This window comes from Tamandua tetradactyla, chromosome 25, assembly GCF_023851605.1.
Source record: "Tamandua tetradactyla isolate mTamTet1 chromosome 25, mTamTet1.pri, whole genome shotgun sequence".
Classification (NCBI taxonomy): Eukaryota; Metazoa; Chordata; class Mammalia; order Pilosa; family Myrmecophagidae; genus Tamandua; species Tamandua tetradactyla.
In genome coordinates this window covers 32,509,694-32,534,383 of record NC_135351.1, presented here as the reverse complement: position 1 = coordinate 32,534,383, position 24,690 = coordinate 32,509,694, and the positions used below count along the sequence as shown (strand labels likewise).

The window sequence follows — 24,690 nt, the reverse complement described above, 5'->3', positions numbered from 1 at the left end:
GCTTTCTTCCTGCTTTCCTTTCAAATTTTAGACAAGCAGTATACAGTAATTGGTTTCCAAATTGAGAAACTGAGGCCTCTATAAAAGTGAAGAGGGGAGATGTTTTTCATCTAGGGAATTCAGGTTGCTTACCATGTGAATTTAGATAGAATTATTTATTTGTCCTAAGTGACTGGGGTAATTCAAGCCACACCAGAGTGGTCTCTGGTGTACAAGTTATGCTCAGGATTCTTTTTGTTTACCTAACTGCAAGATGATTATGCTAGTTTTAGTATTTTTTGAGCACTCTGGGTGTTTTAAATGCAATGCCGGTCAAAGACACACAAAGACCATAACTTCACACTCAGTGACCTTAATGAAGGAATAAAAACAACTTAGGACTTTTGTGTATTCTCGTGTGGTCTCCTTTTCTATTTTTTACCTCAACATCATTGCAGGGCAGAACATTCAACCAATGTGGGGCAAGCTTTTCCCTGACAGACCAACCTTATTAAGAGGATGTTTCCAAAAGGATTGAGCATGCAGCATGCTGCTGTGTATTCTAGGCAACAGGATTACAACAAGGGATCAGATGCCTCCCTGGCCTAAAGAAGCCTATGGTCTACTAAAGAGAAACAAACATACAGACAGGGAAGGTCTGTACAGAGGATTCCAGAGCATTCCGTGGCACCAGGTAGAGGGGTCGGTGCCACCCAGACATTGAGTGTGGAGGAGGATCGCATGCTTCAAAGAACGGGAGGAGTAAAGCAGCAGGGCTCTCTACTGAAGACACCAAACGGAATTTTCATGTGTCTACGGGCAATGGGTGAGATGAGCATGGCGGAAGGTAAGGCTAGAGCAGAAAATGAATGTCCGATTCTGGAAGGCATGACATCACTTTCTAAGGAGAAAGACTATGTCCTGGAAGATGTGAAGTGGGGGGTTATATAAGGAAACTCAGGAAGCAGATATAGCCATGTGTTCCAGGTCCTCTATCCTAGGATCCTAGGAATAAAAGTAGGGTCACAAAGGAGGAGTTTGCCTTTGGTTGTGCTACAGGAATTTAATCCCCCTGAAATCCCCGCCTGGCACAGTAAGAGGCCGCAGGTGCCTTCCTGGTGCCATGCCCCCTCCATTTTGGACTCTGAGTCTGCTGCTTTGTTCCTCTTCTTCTCCATATCCATTTTCCCACCCCCTTCATGGCGGAAGCCAAAACCCAGGTGCTTGGACAAGGGTCTTGCTAGAGCCAGAGCCAGAGATGCAACTCCTAGGGCGCTGCAGTGGATGCTGTTGCCCCGAACTTTCCTGGAGGCACCGTGTGGCTGCTCTTTCATGTGCTAATGCGTCCGTTCTTTTAAGGCTTTGCAAGCTCTTTCTTTTAAGGCTCACCCTGGGCTGAGGTCTCAACACCCCAGTTCTCTGATGCTGGCTTGTTGTAATTGGCTAAATCTGTGAACCTGATGGCTTTTTTTTTCTTGGGATGCGTCTCTTCCCAGGAAACTCCTTGAACCCAAGCACAGCTGAATCCTTGGGAGAATACAGTTTAGATGCATGCTAGTAATTGGGCTATGCAAAAAGAAATAGGAGAACAGGAGCAAACAGGATGAAAGCAAGTGTGAGGACAGAGAAGCATGTACAGTTTATGTAATGCTTTCAAACCCAGAGTAAAAAGAACCAATTTGCAGTATTCTTCTTACCCATATATTTTTTCTTCTGATTTCTGCTAATTTTTCTATTCTGTATTGTTTGGCTTTTTGTAAGCCACTTTAGAACTTTCTTTGAAACATGGCAGGATATAAATAAATGAATAAATAAGGAGGCCAATTTATAGTTGACATGTTGAGTAATGAGCATTCTGGAAACAGGAACGATGTGGTCAAAAGTTCAGACACAACATTTGTGATAAACATAATCAAGGCCAGAACTTGGAATAGCAGGAAGACAGCACTCAAATTAAAGTCGAACTCCTAAATGAGGAGTTAGGCAGAGCAGTCTGGCAGAACCTGTCCCCTCAAAATCCTCACCAAACCAAACCCAAACAGGCAGAAGGCAAGCATCAGAGCGCTGGCTCCTGCGGAGAGGAAGGAAGAGGAAGGAAGATTTGGGGCCCCGCAGGGTGAAGGGCGGGGCGACTGCTCTGGGGACAAGTTCCAGGCTCCTCCCGGGGGTAGGGACACCGCCGGGTACGAGCGACACAGACGCTTGGTCCACCGCAGCCAGGACCATACCTTCTGCTCACTTAGCTCTTCGCCTTCCCTGTCACACTCGCTCTGATCTCTCATCCATTTCCCGATCTTTCCCCACCGATTCCTCCTCCGACGTCCCCTCCAAGGGCCCACGCTCACTCCCACGAGGAGTGTGACCACCTCCCCCACTCCTCCCCAGAGCCCGCGCTTTCCTCCCCACCGCACCAGCCCTGGGGGACCCAGTCCGGATGGGGGGCGCGGCAGGTAGAGCGGCGGGAACAGCCAGCCCAGGCCAGGCGAGGGGAGACCCGACCCGGGCGAGACCGGCTGCGGCCGGGCGCGCGGGGCGGAAGGTGCGGGACGCGCTGCGCGGGGGGCGAACGCACGGGGCCGACTGGGGGTGGGGGTGGGAACGCGGGATGGGCGGTGGAGGGGCGCAGGGAAAGGGGGCAGCGAGGGGCCGGGGGGAGCGCGGGACCCGGGAGCGGGCGCCGCGCGGCGGGGCGGGCCGAGATGGGGGAGGGGCGCGGGGCGGGGCCGGGGGTGGGCGGGGCTCCCGTGCCCGCCCCTCGCGCCTCCTCCCCCGCGCTCACTCGGCGGGTCCAGGTGTCCGCGTGCGAGAGGCGCCCAGGATGTGCCGCTGGCCGCTGCTGCTGCTGTGGGCGCTGCTCCCCCGGGCGGCCGCGGGGGGCTCAGGGGGGCCCTTCCCGCATCGCACCGCCCTGGACCCGGAGGACAAGTACTGGCTGAGCTGGGGCCGCCGGGGCGACCGGCTCGCGCTGCGCCTGGAGGTGCGCACGGCCGGCTACGTGGGCTTGGGCTTCTCGTCCACCGGGGGCATGGCCGTGGCGGACATCGTCGTGGGCGGGGTGGCCCACGGGCGGCCCTACCTCCAGGTAAGCGCGTCCCCCGCCTGGGGCTCGCCCCGTCCGGTCCCCGTCCCGGGAAGACGCCAGGAGAGCTGGTCACCGAGCTGGGCGACCCCGGGGGACGAGCCGCTTCTCTCTCCTCGGCCAAGGCGGGCACCCCAGGACCCAGCACCCGCCCCCAGCCTTGCACCCCGACACCTGCTCTGCCAGCTTCTGCTCCCCCGGAGCCTCCACCGCGTCCCGCAGCTGAGCTGGGACTTCCCGCTCCGAGCGCGGCCCTGGACCCCGCACGGCTTAACAGAGCCCCCGCGGTACACCTGCGGTGCGACCCCCTTCATCCTTCCTAGGTCAAAAGGAACAGCTCTCAGAGTTGGGGACCCAGAGCGTGAACGCTGTGCTGCCTTGCTGTCTAGGGTTGGGCATCTAAGAACTTCTCAAGTCAGGGCGATTTTGGAGTCCCTGAGCGCGGGGCTGCTGTCAGCCTGCTCTGCCGTGAGCAGAAGGAAGGCTCTGTAAGAACCGCTCAGGGACTCCGCCACAGCAGCCCTCCGCAACCTGCAGATTCCACACAAAATCCCCTGATGGGTGGCAGAACTTTTCACTTATTCCAACAGCTGTCCGACTGTTACACTGCAGCTTTGCTTTAACGGGAGGAACCACGTTGTCTGTTCATAGATGGTTTTATGAATAAGAGAGAGCCTTTGTGGGACAGGCAGTGATTAGGTGGTCGGATCTTCTGGAGATCTTTCTTTAGTTTATCGTGACCAACAGTTGAATACTTTTCCATGATGAGAAAACATCGTGGTGAATTTGCACTCGTTATTACCTAGCAAGATTCACCACCGAATAACTGCACTTTGCTAAAAATCTCTGGGTCCATATGAAAACTCGCAGTTGTTCTGGCATTTTGTTAAAGCGTCCATAACTTAAAATCAAAGAACCGGATGGATTTCACAGTGCATTTCTCAGTTATTTTATTCCCGACTCAGGGTTCGATTTTCATAACGTTCTGAGGGAGATTCCTTTAGATGTTAACCCTGTTTCTGATACGTGGCTCTTTGATTAGAAATAAAGTGCCAGCGATAAATTTTGAAACTGCCTATTATCTTTTTTTTCCCATGAAAATAAATACTTACAACTCCAATAAAATAAAGTTGTGTGAGGATTACACTCTCCTGAATGGGTGGCAGAGGTAGAGATCTTTTCTTATTGTACCATCTCAGATACTAAATCTGTGAACCAAATATTCGACATGGAACTTGGGTCTCACTAGCTGAGTGACCTACTCCGTGGCGTTGGAAGTAGACAACGCCTTATTTAGATACCTGTCCCAGACAAGTGATTTTTTTCTTCTTCTTGGGTCCCAGAGTGTCACGTGCCCCATAACTATCCCCGAACACTTTTTAGAAAGGAGCATGAGCATTCTTAACTATGGTAGCATTACAAACCAGGGTACACTTTAAAAGTTAACTTGATTTTTTATTCCCACCCTAAACGAGAACCATTTCTAGAAAGCCCACCTAATTTGATATCAAATGAAAGGCCGAGAGTAGAATCCTATTTGAACCTACCGTCATAGATCCACCACAAACCTAGGCTTTGCTAAGCTACGAATGTTTTCACGATGCTGGTGGCACTTGCTAAAGATTGCATAAGCATTTTTTGACTTTTCTTTAGCTTGGCGTTGAAACATATAACTTAAACTAATTAATGAATATGTATCGCTAGGAGATAACCTTAGAAATGAACACTTTTCTGATATATTTAATGAGCAAGAAACAGGATTTTCTCCTCCATTTTCATTCCTAAGAAAAGAAAATCCTTATTTTCATAAGTAATGGGTAATCATTTCGTTAGTTGGATGACATCCTTTACCATTCATTTCCTTAAACATTTTACTCATTTTAGGACATATAGAATACAAAGTGATGTTAGTCAGCTAAATGGAAAGACAGTTTATTATGTATCTCTTTAATGAGATGAAAGGCTCTAATGGTTATAGATAATAAGAAATGTTTCAGTTCCAGCTGGATCATCCAGGCTTAGTGATTTCATTTTCCAGCCCTTGAAGTTGAATCTTCTCCCTTGAAGCTACTCATTTCAGAATCTTCAGGGTGTGTTTAAAGGTATCTTCAGCAATTATATCAAATGGTAAATAGGGCTCTTAAAATAGTGTATGTGATTCTACTGGAAGACTTTAGATTTCATGTAATTTTGCCCCCAGTGAGAACAAAGTTTACATGAACAATCAAACAAAAAGTTTTGGTTTCTGGGTCATTAGTGCACATGAAGCAGCTACCAATGGTGAAGGCATCAGGCTTTGTGATAATCTGACATCCCAGTCACTTTACCTTGTGGATTTTTTTTCTTTTTTCTTTTGCATGGGCAGGCACGGGGAATCGAACCCTGGTCTCTGGCATGGCAGGCGAGAACTCTGCCTGCGGAGCCACCGTGGCCCACCCTACCTTGTGGATTTTTAAAAGTTATTTGATTCCATTTTTTCTTATTTAATTTTAAATTTGACCTTTAGATATTTTTTATTTGTTTATGATCTTGATTTTTATTTTTCCGATTATTTTTAACCTTCTTTTCAATAGGGCGTGAACTCCTGGATAACCATGTAGGAATAAATCCCAACCAATTGGGTTGAACATTGTTAGTCAAACAGATATTACAAACGCAGATGCCTCTGGAGGTCAGGCAGTAAATGAAAAAGAGTCATGGCATGAGTGCAGCAGGCGGGATGGAATGCAAAAGAAAGTGAGGGGATTAAGGCAACCAGAGTTTTTATGTGTCAATTACAATTATGTAACTGTAGCAAATTTAGTATCCTCAGAGATTTTCTTTTTTAAGAGAAGACAGAAACTTAGATTGCGTGTGTGCGTAAAACTCTTGTCACTAAATCCTGGTGACAATTTAAGTTTGTACAAATTACCAACACACCAACATAGACACACTTTCAGATGGGATATATTCCATGGAAAATTCAAGCATTTTGTGCGAGACCTGGAGCCTTCATCAGGTGTATTTTTTCATTTATGTTTGAGAATTCTGGACCAAGGGGATAAAAAGCTAAGGTTAGTCAAGAATCAACCCAAATTATGAAAATCGGTGAGAGGCAGAGAAGAGGCCCCAGTTTTTCCAGGCCTGGGGTATTCTGTGCTATATGAATAGGAGTCAGTGTGCCTTGTGAATGGCGGTGCTTCCAAAAACTGCAGCAGGGTGCCTTGCCTGGGCCATGGTTGGGTTATCTATTCTGTGACAAACTACCCCAAACCATAGTGGCTTTGAACAATGACACAAATTATTTTGTTCACAAATATGTGATTTGAGCAGGGCTTGTTGGGGGCAGCTCTTCTTTGCTCCACTTGGCGTTGGCTGAGAGGTGGGCTGCTGGTGCCATCTGAAGACCACATTTCTGATGGCTGACGTTGGCTGTTGGGATGGGGTTGTGAGCGCGAGCCATGGCGAGAATGTGGGCTCTTCATGGGTTGGCTGGGTTTCCTCGTACCCCAGTGGCTGGATCCCAAGGGTGAGCGTCATAGAGGCCGGGGAAGTTTTCAATTGCTAATTCAGGGTAAGACCTGGACAGGTCACCTCCAGAGGGCAGTGTGGCATTTGCCTGCAGCCTGGTGGAGTAAAAGAGCAGACCGAATTTCCTTGTCTCAAGGCAACAGTCTTAGCTACTCTTGAAACCGTAAGGAAGACCTGGTTTTATGGAAATCTCCTTGCCTGTTTTGTTACTCTTCAATCTGGAGTTACTTTCTCAGAGGATGTATATCAGGTATGCTCAAAATGGGAAACAAACGAAAGAAGCGTTGTGGTTGTGAGGTGGAGCCTGTCTCAGTATAATCTACTGGTTAGAATGTATTAGAGTGGCTTACAGTTGTGGAAACGCCGCCCCTGCCATCCTCTGAGGGTAGTTTCTACACTGCTTCCCACAGAAGGAACGGGGCTGGGGGTGGGTGGCAGTCTTGTGCATTGGCTTTTAAAAACCTCATATATATATTTTTAATTAATTAAAGAAAAAAAGAAATTAACACAACATTTAGAAATCATTCCATTCTACATATGCAATCAGTAATTCTTAACATCATCACATAGATGCATGATCATCATTTTAAAAACCTCATATTTTGTCTCAATGAGTCAGCTCAGCTCTCCCTTCCCTGATGGATCTTGTCCTTTCCTTGTTCTTTGCCCCCTTTTTGACATAGCTACCCCACCCCCCACCCAGACCATTTAGCAACTCTGTCGCCATCTGAGACCAGTAATTAGGATTGATGAATGCCTAGTTTGTGTGAGTTAGAGAAGAGAGCACCATTGTCGGATGTGCCTGTTGAATTTGCGCAAAAATTGATCCCCCCCTTCCTCTGGGGGTATAAACTGCTAGTGAATGGAGGCTGAAACATGTTATCATTTGTTACTGCCTTGCTCCGTGGCTCTCTGTGAAACTGAAGCCTTTCTGTGATCCCCAGAAGTAAGTCAGAGGCAGGGTAATTGCTGTCGGGTTGCTCAGTGAGGAAGTGCTTGGAACTGATTTGCAATCACAGAAAACAGTGAGCATTCTTTGCCAATAACGATGTGCTTCTTTTAAGTGCACCACTGGCAACAAAGAAATGTTTGGAAGGCAAATTGAAAAGCTGTAAGGAAAGGGGAAGAGTGTGCAAACCTGACACAGTTCAGCTGGCGCTTTGTTAAGAGATATATTTATAAGTTTTTTGGATTATGCCCCCAGATTTCCAGATGACAAAGTGATCTCTCCAGCCTTCTGCTTTGGTGCATCTGTAATAAGGACACATGATTCATGTGAGGGTCTAATTTAGCATGATGATATTCTTCAGCTGTGCGGCTGTCTCTAGCATCGCGGATGATTTCGTAATGCCAGAGCCAAGGGCCAAGAGAACAATGCACCTGAATTGACAAACAGTGTTTAAGGCTTCAGGCAACCAACGGCATGTTTCTGGAATCTTGGAAGGAGAGGCAAAGGGCTTCTGCATAGAAACTCAACAGTGGTTTTATGGTTCATCATTTGTGATAGAGACCTATTAAAATAAAGTTGCTGGCAAAAGGGATGAATATGTGAATACATTCCATATCACTGTGCTTCTGGAAGACGTTTGATCCACATGTAAAAAAAAAATAACTGTATATGGATGCCCCACAATGCTGTTTATTTTAACTTTTAAAAATATCTAGTAAAGAACTTTTGAAAAGAAAAATAAATATTTCCAAGAAGCATCTTTCAAATCTCTGTCTTTTTAATTTGTTTAATTCTGAGTAGACAAAAAACAGCAAACAAAAAGAAAAACTCCTAGCTGCTCATAAGGAGAGTATATATGCAGAAATTTCTGCAAAATAATTTTCAAATGGATAATTTTTGCTAACTGTAAAACTAGGATTATATAGCTCAATACTATACAGAGAATGTATAGACCAAATTTAATTTGCTATGAACAATATGCTTTTTTATTCGTCTAATGTAGCTAAAAATTATGGTGAAATCTTAAAACAATTCTAGCTTTTACAAGTTAAATCTTGAGGTTTTATGTACTTATTGGCAGCCTTTAAATGCTCAGATTCTGGTTGCATCCCACCAACTCCTACCCTCCCAGTTTTACAGGTGAGGAAATTGAACTTTAGGTGGCTTAAATGACTATACAGATTAACCTCCATTCCATACCTCTGAGTCCTGGTTCGCTGCTCTTTCTGTCTCTGCAAGCAAGCTGTAGCTTATATAAAAATGTATTCCAGCTTTCTTCCTACATAGTCAAAGAATATATGTATATGTTATATATATATAACATTATTAAATTCATAGTATTGTTAGTATTTTTGTTCCACTATAAATGTCATAGATAAACATTTTTTATGATATATTTTTAATGACTTTTCATTCGCTGAGCTCTTAATATGCGCCATACAATAAGTCTGTAAGTGCATTATCTCATGTTAATTCTCAGAATAACCCTATGAGGTCCAAATTCTTATTTCCCTTGTTTTGTAGATGGGTAAAGTTGAAGCTCCAGATCCCACAGCAAATTGTTTGTGACTTTCACGTGCCTGTTGCAGTAAAAAAAGTCACTAATAGGCAGAGGACGTCAGAATATTCATTCAATCATTCAACTAAAGGTTAATGAACATTTCTAGATGCTATAGGCACAGCATTGATCAAGTTGAAATCGGTGGTATCAAGGAGTTAACATTTTGGCATGGTTTTAGACAAATAAATACTCAAGAAAATACACATGTTGTGCAGACAATTAAAGAGGGTGATGTGATAAGCAGTAACCATGTGGCTATTTCAAATTCTGATGCCTCTTATCAAAACGTGAAGGAAAACAAGTATCTTTCAAGGTTAACAGTAGCATTTACAATTCAAAATATTATATACTATGAAGAATATTATCTGGCGGGGGCATCAAAGAACTCAGTGGACCTTGAATATAGCACACTGCTTACCTGGAGGGAATATAATAAATGCTTTTCATATGTGTTTGAACCACCTGAGCTCTCCTTTCTATTTCTGTGGCATTGTTAAACAGATATTAAGCTCAACTAAAATCTTTCAAGCTTTAATCTAGAATCTTCATGATTTTGTGGAAGTTTCTTCAAACATTCAAACTTTGTGAAAGTGTGAATGTTTTTTTCTGTGTTCTTTCTCACCCTTGATGATATTAGATAGCTAAAGGATTTTGTGAATCTAGGCCAACAAAACAACAACAAACCAATATAGTTGTAGGGCAGATTTCTCCCTTTTGTGCAATTTTTTAACTAAAATGTTTTTAAGCCAAGGGGAGTGTTCCTCTCCAAAATCTTTTGTTAGGATTAACAGTAACAAAATGGACTCCCTTGGTATTTGGAAAAATTCTCAAACGTCTTTCCAGTTATGTGAATAGATGTCCTTTTCCTTCCTTCCCCTGTTCTCCAAGGTTCCTAACAAGCAGTGCTATGCCCTGCAGCTTTAACGCAGAAGAGAAGAGGAGTTGCAGAAGTAGTGGATAATTAGTGTTTTATAGAGTGCGGATGGGACTTTCACAAGTTGATAACTGTGTCAGTGCTGCCAGTTCTTTCCTAGGTAGCGGGGACAATTCCATGTGCTTGGCAGGGTCTCAAGGCCTATCTGCTGAATCCCTGCTGAGCGTTCAGAAGAGGAGGTCTTTGAAACTCAGCATGAACCCCTGTCCTGCTCATTACTTACTTGCTGTGTGACCCTTGGCAAACTCCCGAACTCCTCTACCATGATATCCAATCCCTAGGGTGCGAAGATGACATGAAATAGGGATGCAAAGCTCTTGGCAGTGTATGTGACACATTGTAAGCACTCAATAAATAAAAGATATTATTATAACGATTTGATGACTTAGAAGAATGTCAGAATTTTCAGAAGACGAGATGAAGATAAATGTCCCAATTTTCTGCTGGGGGAAAAGATGTGCGCTAAATATAGATGTGAATTGATAACAATTTGAGAAAAATTTGAGAACAATCTTTAAGCAAGTGGTTTTGAGCACTTTGCGACCCTTGAGGAGGGCAGGCCAGTGTGGTTTTAATAAAAACTAATTTTACCAATGAAACTGCATTTTATTTTGCATTTGATCTGCTGAAGATGTAGATTGAGGGATTGAATACATAGTGCGTCTGAATGACAGTAAGGTATTTTGCAAGCTTTCCTGTGATAGCCTTGTAGAATATGGACTACTAAACTTGAATTAGTTGCAATCAAAAATATTTAACATTTATACCCAACATGTATCGTTAAAAGACAGGCTGCATTAGATTATAGAATGAGGACTCAAAATATAGTGATATAATAAAACAATGAATGGAAACTTAAAGTTAAAAATTCCTTGGGATTGTAGGTAAAGTTCAACTCTTGGTCAAAAAATTAGCTGTGTATTTATGAAATGTGTAAAATTGGGCTTAATTGGAACTCATGTGGAAGAGAACTACCTATTAATTCGTTTTAAATTCAACATGAGACAACAATGTGATTTGACTGCTGGACACACAAATGCCTTATTAGCATGTAAGTTCTATTGTCCCCATCAAGGACAGCGATAGGGTCTACCGTACTCTGTACTAGTCCGGTCGCACCAGAGGATCCCTTCTAGGAATAGGATATTTAAAGGCCATCTGGGTAAACTAGAGCATTCTGAAGGAGGATTATAGGGTGGGTGAAACGTCTGGAAATCAGCGTATCTGAAGAACAGGAAGTAGCTGCCCATCTTTCACCTGGAGAAGAACAACTTAGAAGACATGGTCGTGTCTTTGAAATAGTAGACAGTCTTTCCCAAGAAATATGGATTAGATGTTAGATGCTGTCGATTGGACTCCAGAGAGAAGGAAAAAAAAGATCCTATTAATATTCTTTTGAAAGACTGTATATTTTGATGTAGCCTAGGAAATAAATTTCTGAGAATCACAGGTGTTAAAATTGAGTGACCCTTGTAGGGTCACGAGGTCATGAGCTTGTCACTGGAAGTGTTAAGCAAACACTGTATGATCAGCTCCTGAAAAAGTACTTTTGAGAGAAATTTGCCTTTGATGGGAACTGAGATTAGTAATCCTTCAGATTGTCTTCCAGTTTGAGTATGGTGCTGAAAATAACTTCACATTCATGCTTTTAGATTGTTCAAGAAACGAATAGGAAGGAAGATGTTGGCAACTATAAAACTGTCTGTTATATAAAATCTGTTTTTTAACCTGCTTCAAGAAGTCCTGGTCTCTATGGGTAGGTCTGCAATAAATTCTTTTCTTCTTTTTATTTTTATGTTTTTCTTCTTCCTTTTTTTTTGTTGTAACAAATTCTTAATATGGTTCTGAGAGGATTTCATCTCTTTCCCTGTTATTTATTTCAGTATATTGGATTTATGTATAATGAATATGTATTTCTTTTGAAATTTGGAAAAGCAAAGAAAAAGGTAAAGCAAGAATTAAGAGGGCTTCTAGGGCCAAGCTAAATGTAAAGTTGTTGAATTTCTGAAAACAAAACAAAACCCAGATGCTACAATACTCTTACAATCTAAGAAGGACCTGCAGATTCTCTGCCTCCTGCCCTCCCCATCCAGATATCGAGGTCAGCATCTCCGACTTACCCTGATACATCCCAGTCCACTCTTCCTTCCCAGCCTCCCCTCCCTCAGTAAATGGCACACCTGGTAGCTCAAGTCAGAAAGTTAGGAGTTCCCCTTGTTCCCTCTCTTTCCTTCATCTAAAACCCATATTCGGGTTCTATTGACTCTTCTTCCAAATGAAACCTGAAATCTGTGCACTTCTCTCCATCTTTACCATGATCGCTCCAGCTCAAACCATAGGAACCCGTGCGTGAAACTCCTGTCTCCCTTCCACCAAGCCTGTCCCCTCTTCTCTTCATTCGCCACCCAGCTACTACAGCACCGTATATGTTTCCATGTCAATTCAGAATATGTCACTTACTGCTTAAAGCTTAGGTGACTTCCATATAAGCTTGGTATTAATGCTTAGGTGACTTCCACATAAGCTTAGTATTAAATTCAAACTCCCTACACGGCCCTATAAAGGACCAGGACACCTGTGGGCCTCAGCTGATTTCCACTGACCTCACTTATCCCTTTGGGCTCCATCATCCAGCCAAATTGACTCCATTTGCTTCATCAAACTGGATAAATCCATTTCCTCTCAGGGCCTTTCCACGCCCACTCTCCATTCCTGGAATCTGCTTCTGCCACATCTTTGTGTGGCTGGCTCCTAATTTGTAGTTTAGTTCTCTACTCAAGTATTACTGCCATGGTGATGGCTTTTCTGATCTCCCAAATTGCGGTAGCCTCCTATTCACTCTATAATCTATGTTTCATTTTCATCTAAGCACTTATCTAAATTTTTTGTTAACTATTACTTAATTTAAAAAATTTGCCCTCCCCCCAACTCAAATATAAGCTCCATTACATTAGGGCCCTTGTCCTGTACAATTATGTATCCCACAACGACTGGCGTGTAGTCGTTATTCAATAAAATATTTGTTGAGGCAGAAAGGAAGACAGGAGACGAGGGAAGGAGGAGGGGAGAGAAGCAGGTAGGGTGACAGGAAGGGAGGGATGAAGAAAGGAAGGAATCAGCTTTTTTCTCAAAGCCAATTTCTTAAATGGATAGTTCAGAGAGATCACCTAAAAATAAAAAATAAAAATTAAATGATGGGATATGATGAAGGTAAAATAGTGTCTTATTTGAATGGTGGAAGCTGAAATTTTTTTTTCATTGAAGCTTATTTTTAGACAGAGGCAACATTTTAATTTTATATCCTTTCTCTGATAATTGTATCATTATAGCAAAGTATTAAATTACTGTACATGAACTCTAAAACGTGATGATTTGCTGTGTAAGAGACTTCAGAATGCCCATTTGTTGGAGCACCAGCTTCACAGTTCGTATTTTCGTCTTCTGGTAGGTAGGTAATTAGAGCTCTTGTTAGACCTGGAGAGTTTCAGCTTGAACTGAAGTGGTTTCTAGAAGGGAAGCTCTTTCTGATTTGACATTCTGCTCAAATTTCTCAGATTAATGAAGAAATAACTTATTAAAATCAACTTTATGGAATTCTGAAGACTGTGTTTATATAATGTTTGTACAGCTTTATGATATTTTTAGGATCACAGATCCTCTTTAACACAAACGTATTTGTCATTATACCATCAATATTACTAAACCACCATAACACTTATTATGGGAATGGATATTACGAACAGAAATGTTTGAAGTGATAAAGCTTTTGAGATTTAGAAAAAGAAGAAAAATTACAGGCACCTGTTGATGAAAATGATGACAGATGGTAGCATTTTTGTCAAAGATCCCCCTGCAGCTGTGCTTACATTCTGTTCTCCAAGGCTGAACCACAGTCTATTCACATCTTTTATTACACCCATAAGAGTTCTCACTTCATCCTATTTAACACAGCACCGGTCAAGGCTTTTCTTTAGCAGAGATTTTTTTTCACAAGAGAGAAAAAAAAGTCTAACAATGAGTGAGAACCAATTTAACATCTGTTTAATCACGTTTTGTCCAACAAGAAATCATAGCAATCCTGTTGATTATCAAATCCTGCTTTTTTTCTGGTATAACTGATCGAAAGTGGCCGTTGATACACATGCTGTCAGGTTCAATGTCAACTTCCTGCTGATTTCTGTTGCTCACACTTGACTTTGCTGTTGCCACATTTTGAAACCTCAGTGATATACTCCTTAATTTTGTTAAAGCCTAAAATGTTTAAAAAAAAACATCCTGTGAGAACAATGTTTCAGGAAAATGTTTATGATGCAACTGGAGGTTAGTTGTATTACTGGAGTCTAATTATCAACTCAGATTTTCAAGAGTAACAGGTAATATTTTATTTAAAAATTACACAGTTAAATCTATGAGCATATCATAAGCTGCAATAAAACAAAAAATACCTCAGTGACAATTCATATTGAAGCTGATTTATATTATGCAGCTATTTCAGTTAAAATATGATTGGCATCCACATAAAGCCATTTATATGGGGTAACATTTCATATTTCATTTTAAAGAATTAAAACTGAATCAATGCAAAGAAAAATGGCTTCTGCATATCAGCTTTCGTGTTTATACTATTTTTAAATCATCTATATATACATTTTAAGAATTTTATTGTGAAATATAACATATATACAAAAAATTTGATAAATTCCAAAGTATATTTTAAAAAGTAGTTTTAGAACAAATTTCACAGTATGGTATGGGTTACAGTTCTACCATTTCAAGTATTTCCTTCTAATTGCTCTAAGACTTTGGAGACTAAAAGGAAATATCACTATAGTGATTCAGTAGTCATACTCATTTGTTGCAACTTCTCTGCTACAATTCCTTCTCCATTGATTCTTCTCCCACTCCTTAAGGATATTTGGGCAATGACAATTCTTAACTTCTTCATATTGAAAAGGACTATAAAACATTTCTATATATTTTTCTTAAACTCTTAGAAAATCTCTAAGAATCATGAGTTTCTGAATCCTCCTCAACCTTGCTACCCTGAGAAAGTTTAGTTTCAAAGCTTCTTCATTGGGACTTATCTTTATCTGTCATTATTTTACCTGGTATACTCTCAGTATATACACTATATTTAGTCTATCTATCATAGAGTTAAGACTTTTTAAAAATGCAATTTTATCAATGTGTATTCACACACCGTACAAACTATCCAAAGTACACAACCACTGGTTCGCAGCATCATCACATAGCTGTGCATCCAGCCCCATGAGCAAATTTAGACCATTTTCATTACTCGAGAAAAGAAATAAAAAGAAAAAAGAAAACCCTGATCTGCCCATACTCCTTACACCCTGTATAATTGATCCATAGTGTTGGTGTGCTACATTTGTTACTGTTGATGAAAGAGTATTAAAATATCACAGTCAATTATAGTACATTTCTTCCCATGTACCCCTCTATTATTTTTTATAGCCTTTTTTTTTGCAGGGGTGGGGGGCGTGTATGGTCCAGGAGTCCACCCCCGGTCTCCCACATGGAAGACAATCATTCTACCACTGGACCCCCCGTGCACCCTGTATAGCCCTCTGCCATTAATAGTTAAGTTTTATAGTGGCTATGGCATCAGACCACGGCATTAAGAATACACTGTGATCAGTATTTCTATTTTTGTTCTAAAAGTCCTAGAATGCCGGGGCGGTGCGATGGTGGCTCTGTGGCAGAATTCTAGCCTGCCATGCCGGAGTCCTGGGTTCAATTCCTGATGCCTGCCCATGCAAAAAAATAAATAAAGTATCTTAAAAGTCCTAGAATGCCAAGCACTACAGGAAGATTGTCTGAAGGAAATGACCCAGCTATATATATATATATGGTAAAGCTGCATCTTGTTCCATTTGCTAAATGGGATGGGGAGCTGATGTAGGGGAGGTCATCAGATTCCATTCTAAAGTGATAATCACATATAATAAGAATGACCTGGAAACTTTCCTTAGAAATATCATAAATATCCTATATGCTATGGCTCTGTGCATATAAACCTTTAGGTAACCTTATCAATTCCTGAACTCATAATTACTATGTCAATTTCCTTTTCCAGTTTTTTTCCTTTTTCCCTTGGGGAATGACAGTGAAGCAATAGTTATCCATCTGACTTTCCACTTAAACAAAGTTTTATTCTTTTGTCAACCTGTCAGGAGACCCTTAAACTCACTGAACATTTTTTTTTAAGGTTTAGCCAATCTGCATTAAGAATTTCAGGACTGACTGCTCTTTGAGTGGTTTTCTTTTTTTACTCCTTCCCTCTTTCCCTCCCTTTTTGTTTTCTTCCTAGCAAGAATATTTAGAATTCTATGAAATTTGAGGCTGAGAGTATTTTTTTGTCCTCTCTTTGTTTGCCTCACTTAATTGTGCTTTTTTTTGCCATAAAATGTGCATATTTTATTCCAGCTCTGGGAAATGCCAAAAAACAAAAGGTGGGGGAACATCCTTCCACGTATATAAATTTAGCTGGCACTAATTCAGAAAAGCTAGAGCAGATATATACATGCATGTGTATAAATATGCATGTGTATGTATGTATGTGTATATATATGTATATATATATATACACACGCCACACATGTACTTTTAGATTATAGTTTCATCAGTGTTCATCATAACTTTATTCCATTCTGGTCTTTCATCAATGCCTTTAAAAGCCCTCAAAAGTACTCTAATCTTCTGCCTCTGTTTCCTCATCAATCATTTAATATTGTTTGGATTACATTCACAATTTGTGCACCTTAACCACTTATGTGATTGGTCAAAGTGTCCATTTGAAGATGCAAGGGAAATATTAATTGATTATACTCTATACATCACAGTTACCTATTACATGATTGTTTCCAACATTATTTGCAACTTCACATATCTTGTGACTCTGTATGCAGTCTATTTCAGCTTCTAGTGCTGTACAAATCTTTATCTTCTGGGTGGGACTGCCCAAAATCCATGAGCTTGGAGTCAGGCATAAACTGTGTAACACCTGAGGTTGGTTTTAGTCTGGTCTTTGTTTCAGAGTGGAGGTCTGCTGGCAGCGGCACTGAGTGTTTCAGGACTTGATTTGTCATTGCAGGTATTTCTAATTCAGTATAGCTTCCTAGCTTGGTTTTTTCTTTAGATTCAGGGAGAGATTCTCTTTCATTGCTTCTTGTCCAAAATGATTTAATGGCTTCATAAATTTGCTGGCTTGTAATATAGGCTTTTTCCCCAGTTACCTTTGCAATTTTTACTGACTGAACTGGGTAGGAAACAGTTGCTCCTAAAGTGGCCAGTCCCAGAGGATAAGCAATTTTCTTAAACCTAGAACCTTTTCTTGCTGAAACCAAGCCTGTTAATCCTGAAACTGTAATCACTCCAATTTTTGGAAGAAAATCTTGAGGCGGATTCTTCAGATAGACATACACATCTTTTCCAAATTGTACTGCATCCATTATCCCATTTTTTGCAAATAAATAAATGCCCGTGCACCTATTAATATAATGACCAATTGTAGTGCGGACAGAAGCAAAGCCCATCTGTAAATGACCAGGCTGCTCTTCAACATATTTAGATTGGAGAGGTGGTGCAGTATACATGGGGAGCTGCTCTGTTTTTACTAGCAGCTTTTTGGGTTCCTCTTCTTTGGCTGCACACACACCTATAGATGTGCATATCAGACCTGCAGGCATGGTTGTCAGCTTTCGCATCTCTGTATAAGAAGTTAACCGCAGGCAATTGAAGAGAAAGCAGTCTCAGGGAGAGAAAACTCTGAAGGCAAATTGAGGCCTGGATTTCGAGGATCTGGATTTCAAATATCGACTCCCTGACCTTGCCGATCTTCCTACAACCCTACCTCCACCCGGCCCTTTGCTCTACGGCTGCCTTCTGAAGTTAGGAGGATCCCTTCTAAGTTATTACAAGGCTATCTGCACCCAAAAAACTAAGCTAGGTTTTTTTCACTTACCGTAATTAATTGTGCTTTTAATGTTTGCCAATAAGCCATTTTTACTATATGATATCAACACCATTAGGCTGCATTTGGTTACAGTCCATATATTTTCATAATAACAGACAAGAGGAAGAAAAAGTCTGTACAAATAGCTTATTTCCATCAAAGTAACAATTCCCATACCACAAAGACATGAAAATCGAATGTTAGTTCTTGTGTTCTTCTACTTTCAAAATGATCTCCTTACTTAGGTTTAGCAAAAGAAAAGACAGGATGCTACTTTATTACATCTGCATGTTTAATGAATATCTGCATTATTCAAGGCACTGTATTCAGCTCTGGGGAAATGTATTAACATCAGAGGGATTCTGAAAACATGGGTTCTCTCAGAACTGCTTTTTTTTCTTATTTATTTAAAAGAGCTAGAGAATACCCTCCTCCTGTAAGAGGATATCAAAGGGCTGTTGCATGCATAAACAAATACTTTATTCTAAATACACATGCCAGACTCCTAAGATTCATGACCATTTAGAGACTTAAAGGTCATAAAAACCTTCCTAGATTTCAGTGCCAGATGTGTCTGCATGGCAGATCATACAGACCCAGTCATCCTGGCATCTGGTTAAACACATGCCATACCAGGTCTTACCACATGTCAACATAATGGAGGGCATGTGGGAAACAACCTATTGTCTTCCTCATTTTGTTCTATTTACAATGTAAACAGCTATTCTAAAGGTACACATTTATAACTGTCTACCATGAATAGCTACCGTTTTTCTAGGCAATTGCCACATGCTTGAGCAGAAAACACTGTGTGTGGAATATACTGCAGGTTACACAGGGATGCAAAGAGAGGAACAGTATTCAGAGAGGGATGACTTCCAGTTGGAATCATCAAAGAAACTTCAAAGAGGAGATATACTCATGAGCCTTGAAGAAAGGCAAGAGATTCAATGGGTAGAATAAGTGGAGGGGATATTTTAGTGGAACGAAGAGGGTAGGGGGGAATGCAAAGGAAGCTGTGAACAAAAGCAAAGAACTAGAAATGGGAAGAGTATCTTGCGGGGCGGGGGGTGGGGGGACAATAAATGGTGAACAAGACCATACAAGGAGATTAGTGATAGATAACCTGAAAAGCCAGGTGAGGCTTAATTATAGGGAACCTTGAATCCAAATGATAGGACTTTGTACTCTACACTGTTGAATCAGAAGTGATGGCATACTGAGAATGATTTTCTCAATGTAAATGTAATGACAAATTGAGAGTGATTTTCAAGGAAGATCATGCCAGAATCAAACAGGTGATAGGGTCTGAATTAAGATAGGAGGAAGCTGTAATGGCATAGAAGTAGAAGGTGGGTTATTTTCTCAGAGGAAAAACTGATAGGACCAGGGTCATTGTGGAGGTATGAGTAATAGAGAAAAAGTTAAAGAGGAGGGCAGTTTTGAATTGGGTGGTTGGTATGCTTAAAGAAATTAGGAAAACTAGTCTTAGAGATGAAGGATGAGTATAATTTTGGATATATTCCATTTGAAATGGCAATAAGACTTTCAAGTGAAAGAATCTGATAGAGTTTGGAAATGTGGTACTAAATAAAGTTGATGATTTGAAACTTGTAGAACAGATGTGATTCTGAAAGGATCAAATATGAAAATGGAAGAGTAAAATGTCAAGGAATTCAGCCTTTCATCATTAAGGACGATGTTAGGTGTAGGTTTCTCACAGTTGAGGAGATACCCTTCTATTCCTAGAGTACTAAGAGATTTATTCATGAATGAATATTTTCAACTTTTCCTGCATCTATTGAGATAATTATATGGCTTTCCTTTTTTAATCTGTTGGTACAGTAAATTGCGTTGATTGATTTTCTAATGTTGAACCAGCTCTGCATGTCTGAAATAAATTCTACTTAGTCATGATATATCTATCATGTCCTTTTTCATACTGCAGAGTTCTATTTCCTAATATGTATTTTTAATAAAATTTGCATCTAGGTTCAAAAAAGATATCAGCCTGTAATTTTCTTCTAATGTGTTTCCTTATCTGATTTTGGTGTCATGGTAATGCTGGCATCAATAAATGAGTTGGGAAGGTTCCCTATACTTCTGTTTTCTTACAAGTTTTAAAAGTACTGTTATCTTCCCTTTCTTAAATATTTGGAAAAATTGCAAGGGAGGGCATGCTGGCCTAGAGTTTTCTTTGTAGGGAGATTTTTACCTGTTAATAGATATAGGGCTATTCAATCATCTATTTTCTCCTGAATAAGCTTTGCTAGTTTTTATCTTCAAAGGACTTTGTTTCATCTCATATCCAAATTGTTGGGCATAAAGAGATGTGCATAATATTTTCAGCTTTCCGATGTCTATAGGATCTATTATGATGTTTCTCTTTCATTTAATGTGCATCTTTCTGTTTATTTTATATTTGCCCCTTCTGCTGTTTGTTTTATTTTCTCTTTTCCTGCCTTCTTTTAGATTAATTTTTATGAGTTCATAATATGGATTTATGTTTTTTAGGACAGAAAGAAGCCAAGATGATTGCTTTCATGCATCATTAATACAGTAATATGTGAGATTTATCATTAATACAAGGTGCCAATGATAGGGTAGTTATATGGGAATTCTATATTTTATGCATGATTGTTTTGTAAACCTATGGCTTCTCTAATAAAGATATATATGTTTATATGTCTTTATTAGAGAAAGATATATCCATATAAATGTGATTTGAGATTTATAAGCTGGGGTGGGAAACACTGATACCTTGTACATTGAAAGGTTTAGAATATTTGCCCTGGGAAGTCTCTAGGGAAACCAGCACATTACTTTGTGGAGTTCCAAGCATTAGTGAGGACTCAGGTGAGGCAAACATATAAGTAATAATACTATTCAGATAGCAAAGGTATCCTATGATCATATCTGAAGATATGTCACCAAAATTGGGCCCCCAAAGTTTAAAAATGTGAAAAAAAAGGTAATGGTGGTATTTAGGACAGTTCATATTTCCATCTTAATTTCAGTAAACTCTGGCAATGTTTCCCTCACTAAGGTTGAAAAAATCATCTTCTTTTGGGCAATCATGTTTTTTCTAAATGTTGAGCATTCAGTGGTTTACAGGGTAGGTGAGATCAAGGGGAATTCTTCAGTCAGAGCTGAGTGAAGTTTCCACCATTTTCTCCCAGCTAAGTTTTCTGAAAAGCCAGATCATGTGGGAATAGCTGGAAGGAATTGGTATTGTTGAATGGAAGTAGAACCAATGGAAAGTTGGCAAGCCAGCTGGATTTTTGTGGGACTAATGGTTTTGGAAACATATTTGCAAGACTAGGATAATTATTCTACTCTTTGAACTGATTGCAATTTGTATTGTATTCATTTTATTTGGAGAAACTGTGATTGCTTGAATCCTGTAATGATAGTAATGAAATGTGAGTTCAGTAGGAAGGCACAGTTAGTTGGTCTAAATTCCAACTTTTCTGCAGGCATTGATATTTATTTCATTTCCATATTTGAAAATCCATGCGATGAAAAGGGGAAAACCATGATATCAGAGGAATATTTTATTTGAATTAGTCTCACTATTGCAACCCAGTTCTCAGTAAATTTTTGACAAACTCTACATTAACAGTAGAAAAAGAAACTTTTTGTAAAAAAAAAGATGAAAGGATGTGCATACATAGGTCTGTAGACAGAAAAAATAAATGGACCCATTCTTTTCCTGCAGTGGCCATTATGGTGTAGAATAGAAAAGAAGGGAAAGGAGTCAGGGGTCAGAGTGGCCAGGTTTGAATATTAACTTTGCTCCTTACCAGCTGTGCCATCCCGGGAAAGTAGCTTAGCCTCTTTGTGCTTCAGTGTCTTTGTCTGTAAAATAGGGAAATAGTTTCATCTCTTGCACTTGAGATGGAGATTAAATGAGTTAATACATGTAACAGGCTTAAAACATGATGCATAATATGTATTCAATAACTTACAGCTACTATTACCGGGGCAAAGATGGGTTAGCTAGTCCCTGGACGTCAAGTTTACACATAAACCTGATAAATACCTTAAAAAGGGTAGGAGGAATAAAAATGCCAGATGCCATCCATATGAGTGTGACTGTTATAGACAACTTTTTGTCGTGGATATTGTATTTTCTCTGTTGAGCACGAATGTATATTCTGTCTAATTCTAATAAAACATCCTTACGTACCGAAAGGCCAGTAAAATTAAGGGAAATTTTATATATGCTATAAGTGAGGAAAATTAGTAGCATGATTTTTGTAACTCCCCACATAGTAAGCTAATGATAAAAAGCATAGGGTAATATTTTGGAAAGAAACCGAACCATATTGCAAAAGAGGGAAAGAAGTTTGCATTGAATAAGCGCTAACCACGGTGAGCACTTTTATCTTTCAAAATCTATAAAAATCGATCCCCATTTTACTAATCTTAAAACTGAAGCTCAAAGAAGTTGGCTTCAGCAGCTCTTCAGGCCATTTAGGGGTAGGGCTGGGGGTCAAATCCTGGTTATTTGATTTCAAAGCCCCTTTTCTTTCCATTGCCCTGACTGCTTCCCTAAAGTGACACATATAATAGTGAACAAGTTTAGTGCAGAAATTATGGCTAATCCAGAAAAATAAAACTACCCAAATTTTTCAATATCTTAACACGTTTTATTTCTTTCATTTCCCCATTGCATTTAACTTTTTAAAATTTTTTATTAATTAAAAAAAATTACAAGAAAGAAACACAAACATTCCCAACACATGCTCATTCCGCTCTACACGTACACTCAGCAATTCACAATATCATCACATAGTTTCATATTCATCATCAGGATCATTTCCCAGAACATTTGCATCAATTCAGAAAAAGAAATAAAAAGACAACAGAAAAATAAAACGAAAACAGAAAAAAAATTTCTTACATACCATACCCCTTACCCCTCCCTTTCACTGATCACTAGCATTTCAAACTAAATTTATTTTAACATTTGTTCCCCCTATTATTTATTTTTATTCCATATGTTCTACTCATCTGTTGACAAGGTAGATAAAAGGAGCATCAGGCACAATGTTTTCACAATCACACAGTCACATTGTGAAAGCTATATCATTATGCAATCATCATCAACCATTGCATTTAATTTTAATAAACATGGTTCATAAAGCTCATAATGAAACAACCTCTGACCTCAGGACGGTTTCCTCACTTTTATGAGTGGTGAAGGGAATCACTGTACTAGCGAAAAGAGAGCTGACCTGAGGGGTGAGTCTGACATTGCCCGTGGTTAGTTATTTCACATTGCGCCCAAATTTTGTTTTTTCCAAAGAGCCCCAAGTTCAAGTATGGACTAGTCACATGCTTAAAGAGCCTATTTCCAAGTGGGATCTCCTTCACCGATACCAGGGGTTGGGACATAATTCAGTCTGTAACAGATGTCCTCATTTTCTTTCCCTTTTCCACAGGATTATTTTACAGATTCAAATAGAGAGCTGAAAAAGGATGCTCAGCAAGATTACCACCTAGAGTATGCCATGGAAAACAGCACACACACAGTAATTGAGTTTTCAAGATTGCTGCATACCTGTGACATCAACGACAGGAGTATATCGGTAAGAAGCTGACAGGGAGATGCAGGCTTGGGTAAGGCTGTAATCACACTTGTGAAATGCTTTATGGAATAAATGGAAACAGGTTTTTAAAAAATCTTTGATGACAAAGTCACACAGAATTGTTTTTGGTGTCTCTTCAGAAACCACCACACACCCACACAAAATAGAAGACCATAGATTTCAGTATATGCAACTTTTTGTGTGAGTCTAAAATTTTGAAGAGCTCTTTAAAGCTTATGTGCTTATGCCTTTAGAAGGCTTTCAGTTGATTCTCTATGGGTGAAAATTGTAGGAAATATTTTACACAAAAGAGAATTAAGATGCTGAACATTAGGATATAATCCACCTGATTTGCAACTGATTCATTTTTGTAAATTTCTAAAATCAAGATAAATAGTAGACTGATTAAAATCACCTTTTAAAATCTACATATTATATAAGGTTTCAGATTTCATGCAAAAATCAAAACCTTTATATATATATATATATATACAAATTCAATATTTAGAGATTACATAATTCATGAGGGGACTTCGGAAGTTTTTATGATTTGATTGGATCATTGTCCAATATTTGTATATATTGACTTATGCAAGTACTTTCTCAAATTTGGTAACTCCAAATTTTAATTTCCAAAGTTTTGTAAAAGAGAATGCAAATCTGAAGGAGTTCTGATTAGCGTTCAGCATAAAGAGTAAAAGAGAAAGAAAATAAAAACACATACAAAGATGTGGATCAATTTTTATGTAAAACATAGTACAGTTATATTTTAATTGGAATAATAATTACAGTCATTTGACTTAAGAAAGAACATAGTAAGGAGAACATTTCAGATAGATGGCTTTTGCTTTATTGCTTCTTTTCAAAGTTCTTATTACAAAGATATATTAAAAACACCTTTATGTATTGGAGAACTGAGCAGTTTCTTTATACCACAAGCCTTTGGGCAACTGCACAATGGAAATCACTTTTACCTGACAGTACTTTCCCTGAGTGGGGTGTTCTAGCCTTTGGAAATTCCCCAGTAATGACTGTCAGTCACCTCTCATAATAAACAAACCCAAAGTCTGAAATTCCATCCGCGTTTTCACTTTCTGTGAAGTCATATA

General features: G+C 39.8%; 1 protein-coding gene and 1 pseudogene across 1 annotated transcript in view; one reads left to right on the top strand and one right to left on the bottom strand.

The window, feature by feature from the left end:
• The first annotated feature begins 2,792 nt into the window (after positions 1-2,792).
• Positions 2,793-24,690, top strand: part of MOXD1 (monooxygenase DBH like 1) — a 104,858-nt gene continuing 82,960 nt past the window's right edge. Inside the window, exons 1-2 of the mRNA XM_077143991.1 lie at positions 2,793-3,061; positions 23,435-23,581. Coding sequence (XP_077000106.1) covers positions 2,798-3,061; positions 23,435-23,581 — 411 coding nt within the window. The 5' untranslated portion in view covers positions 2,793-2,797. The remainder of the gene's footprint in view (positions 3,062-23,434; positions 23,582-24,690) is intronic.
• Positions 16,828-17,891, bottom strand: LOC143669036 (MICOS complex subunit MIC27 pseudogene; annotated as a pseudogene).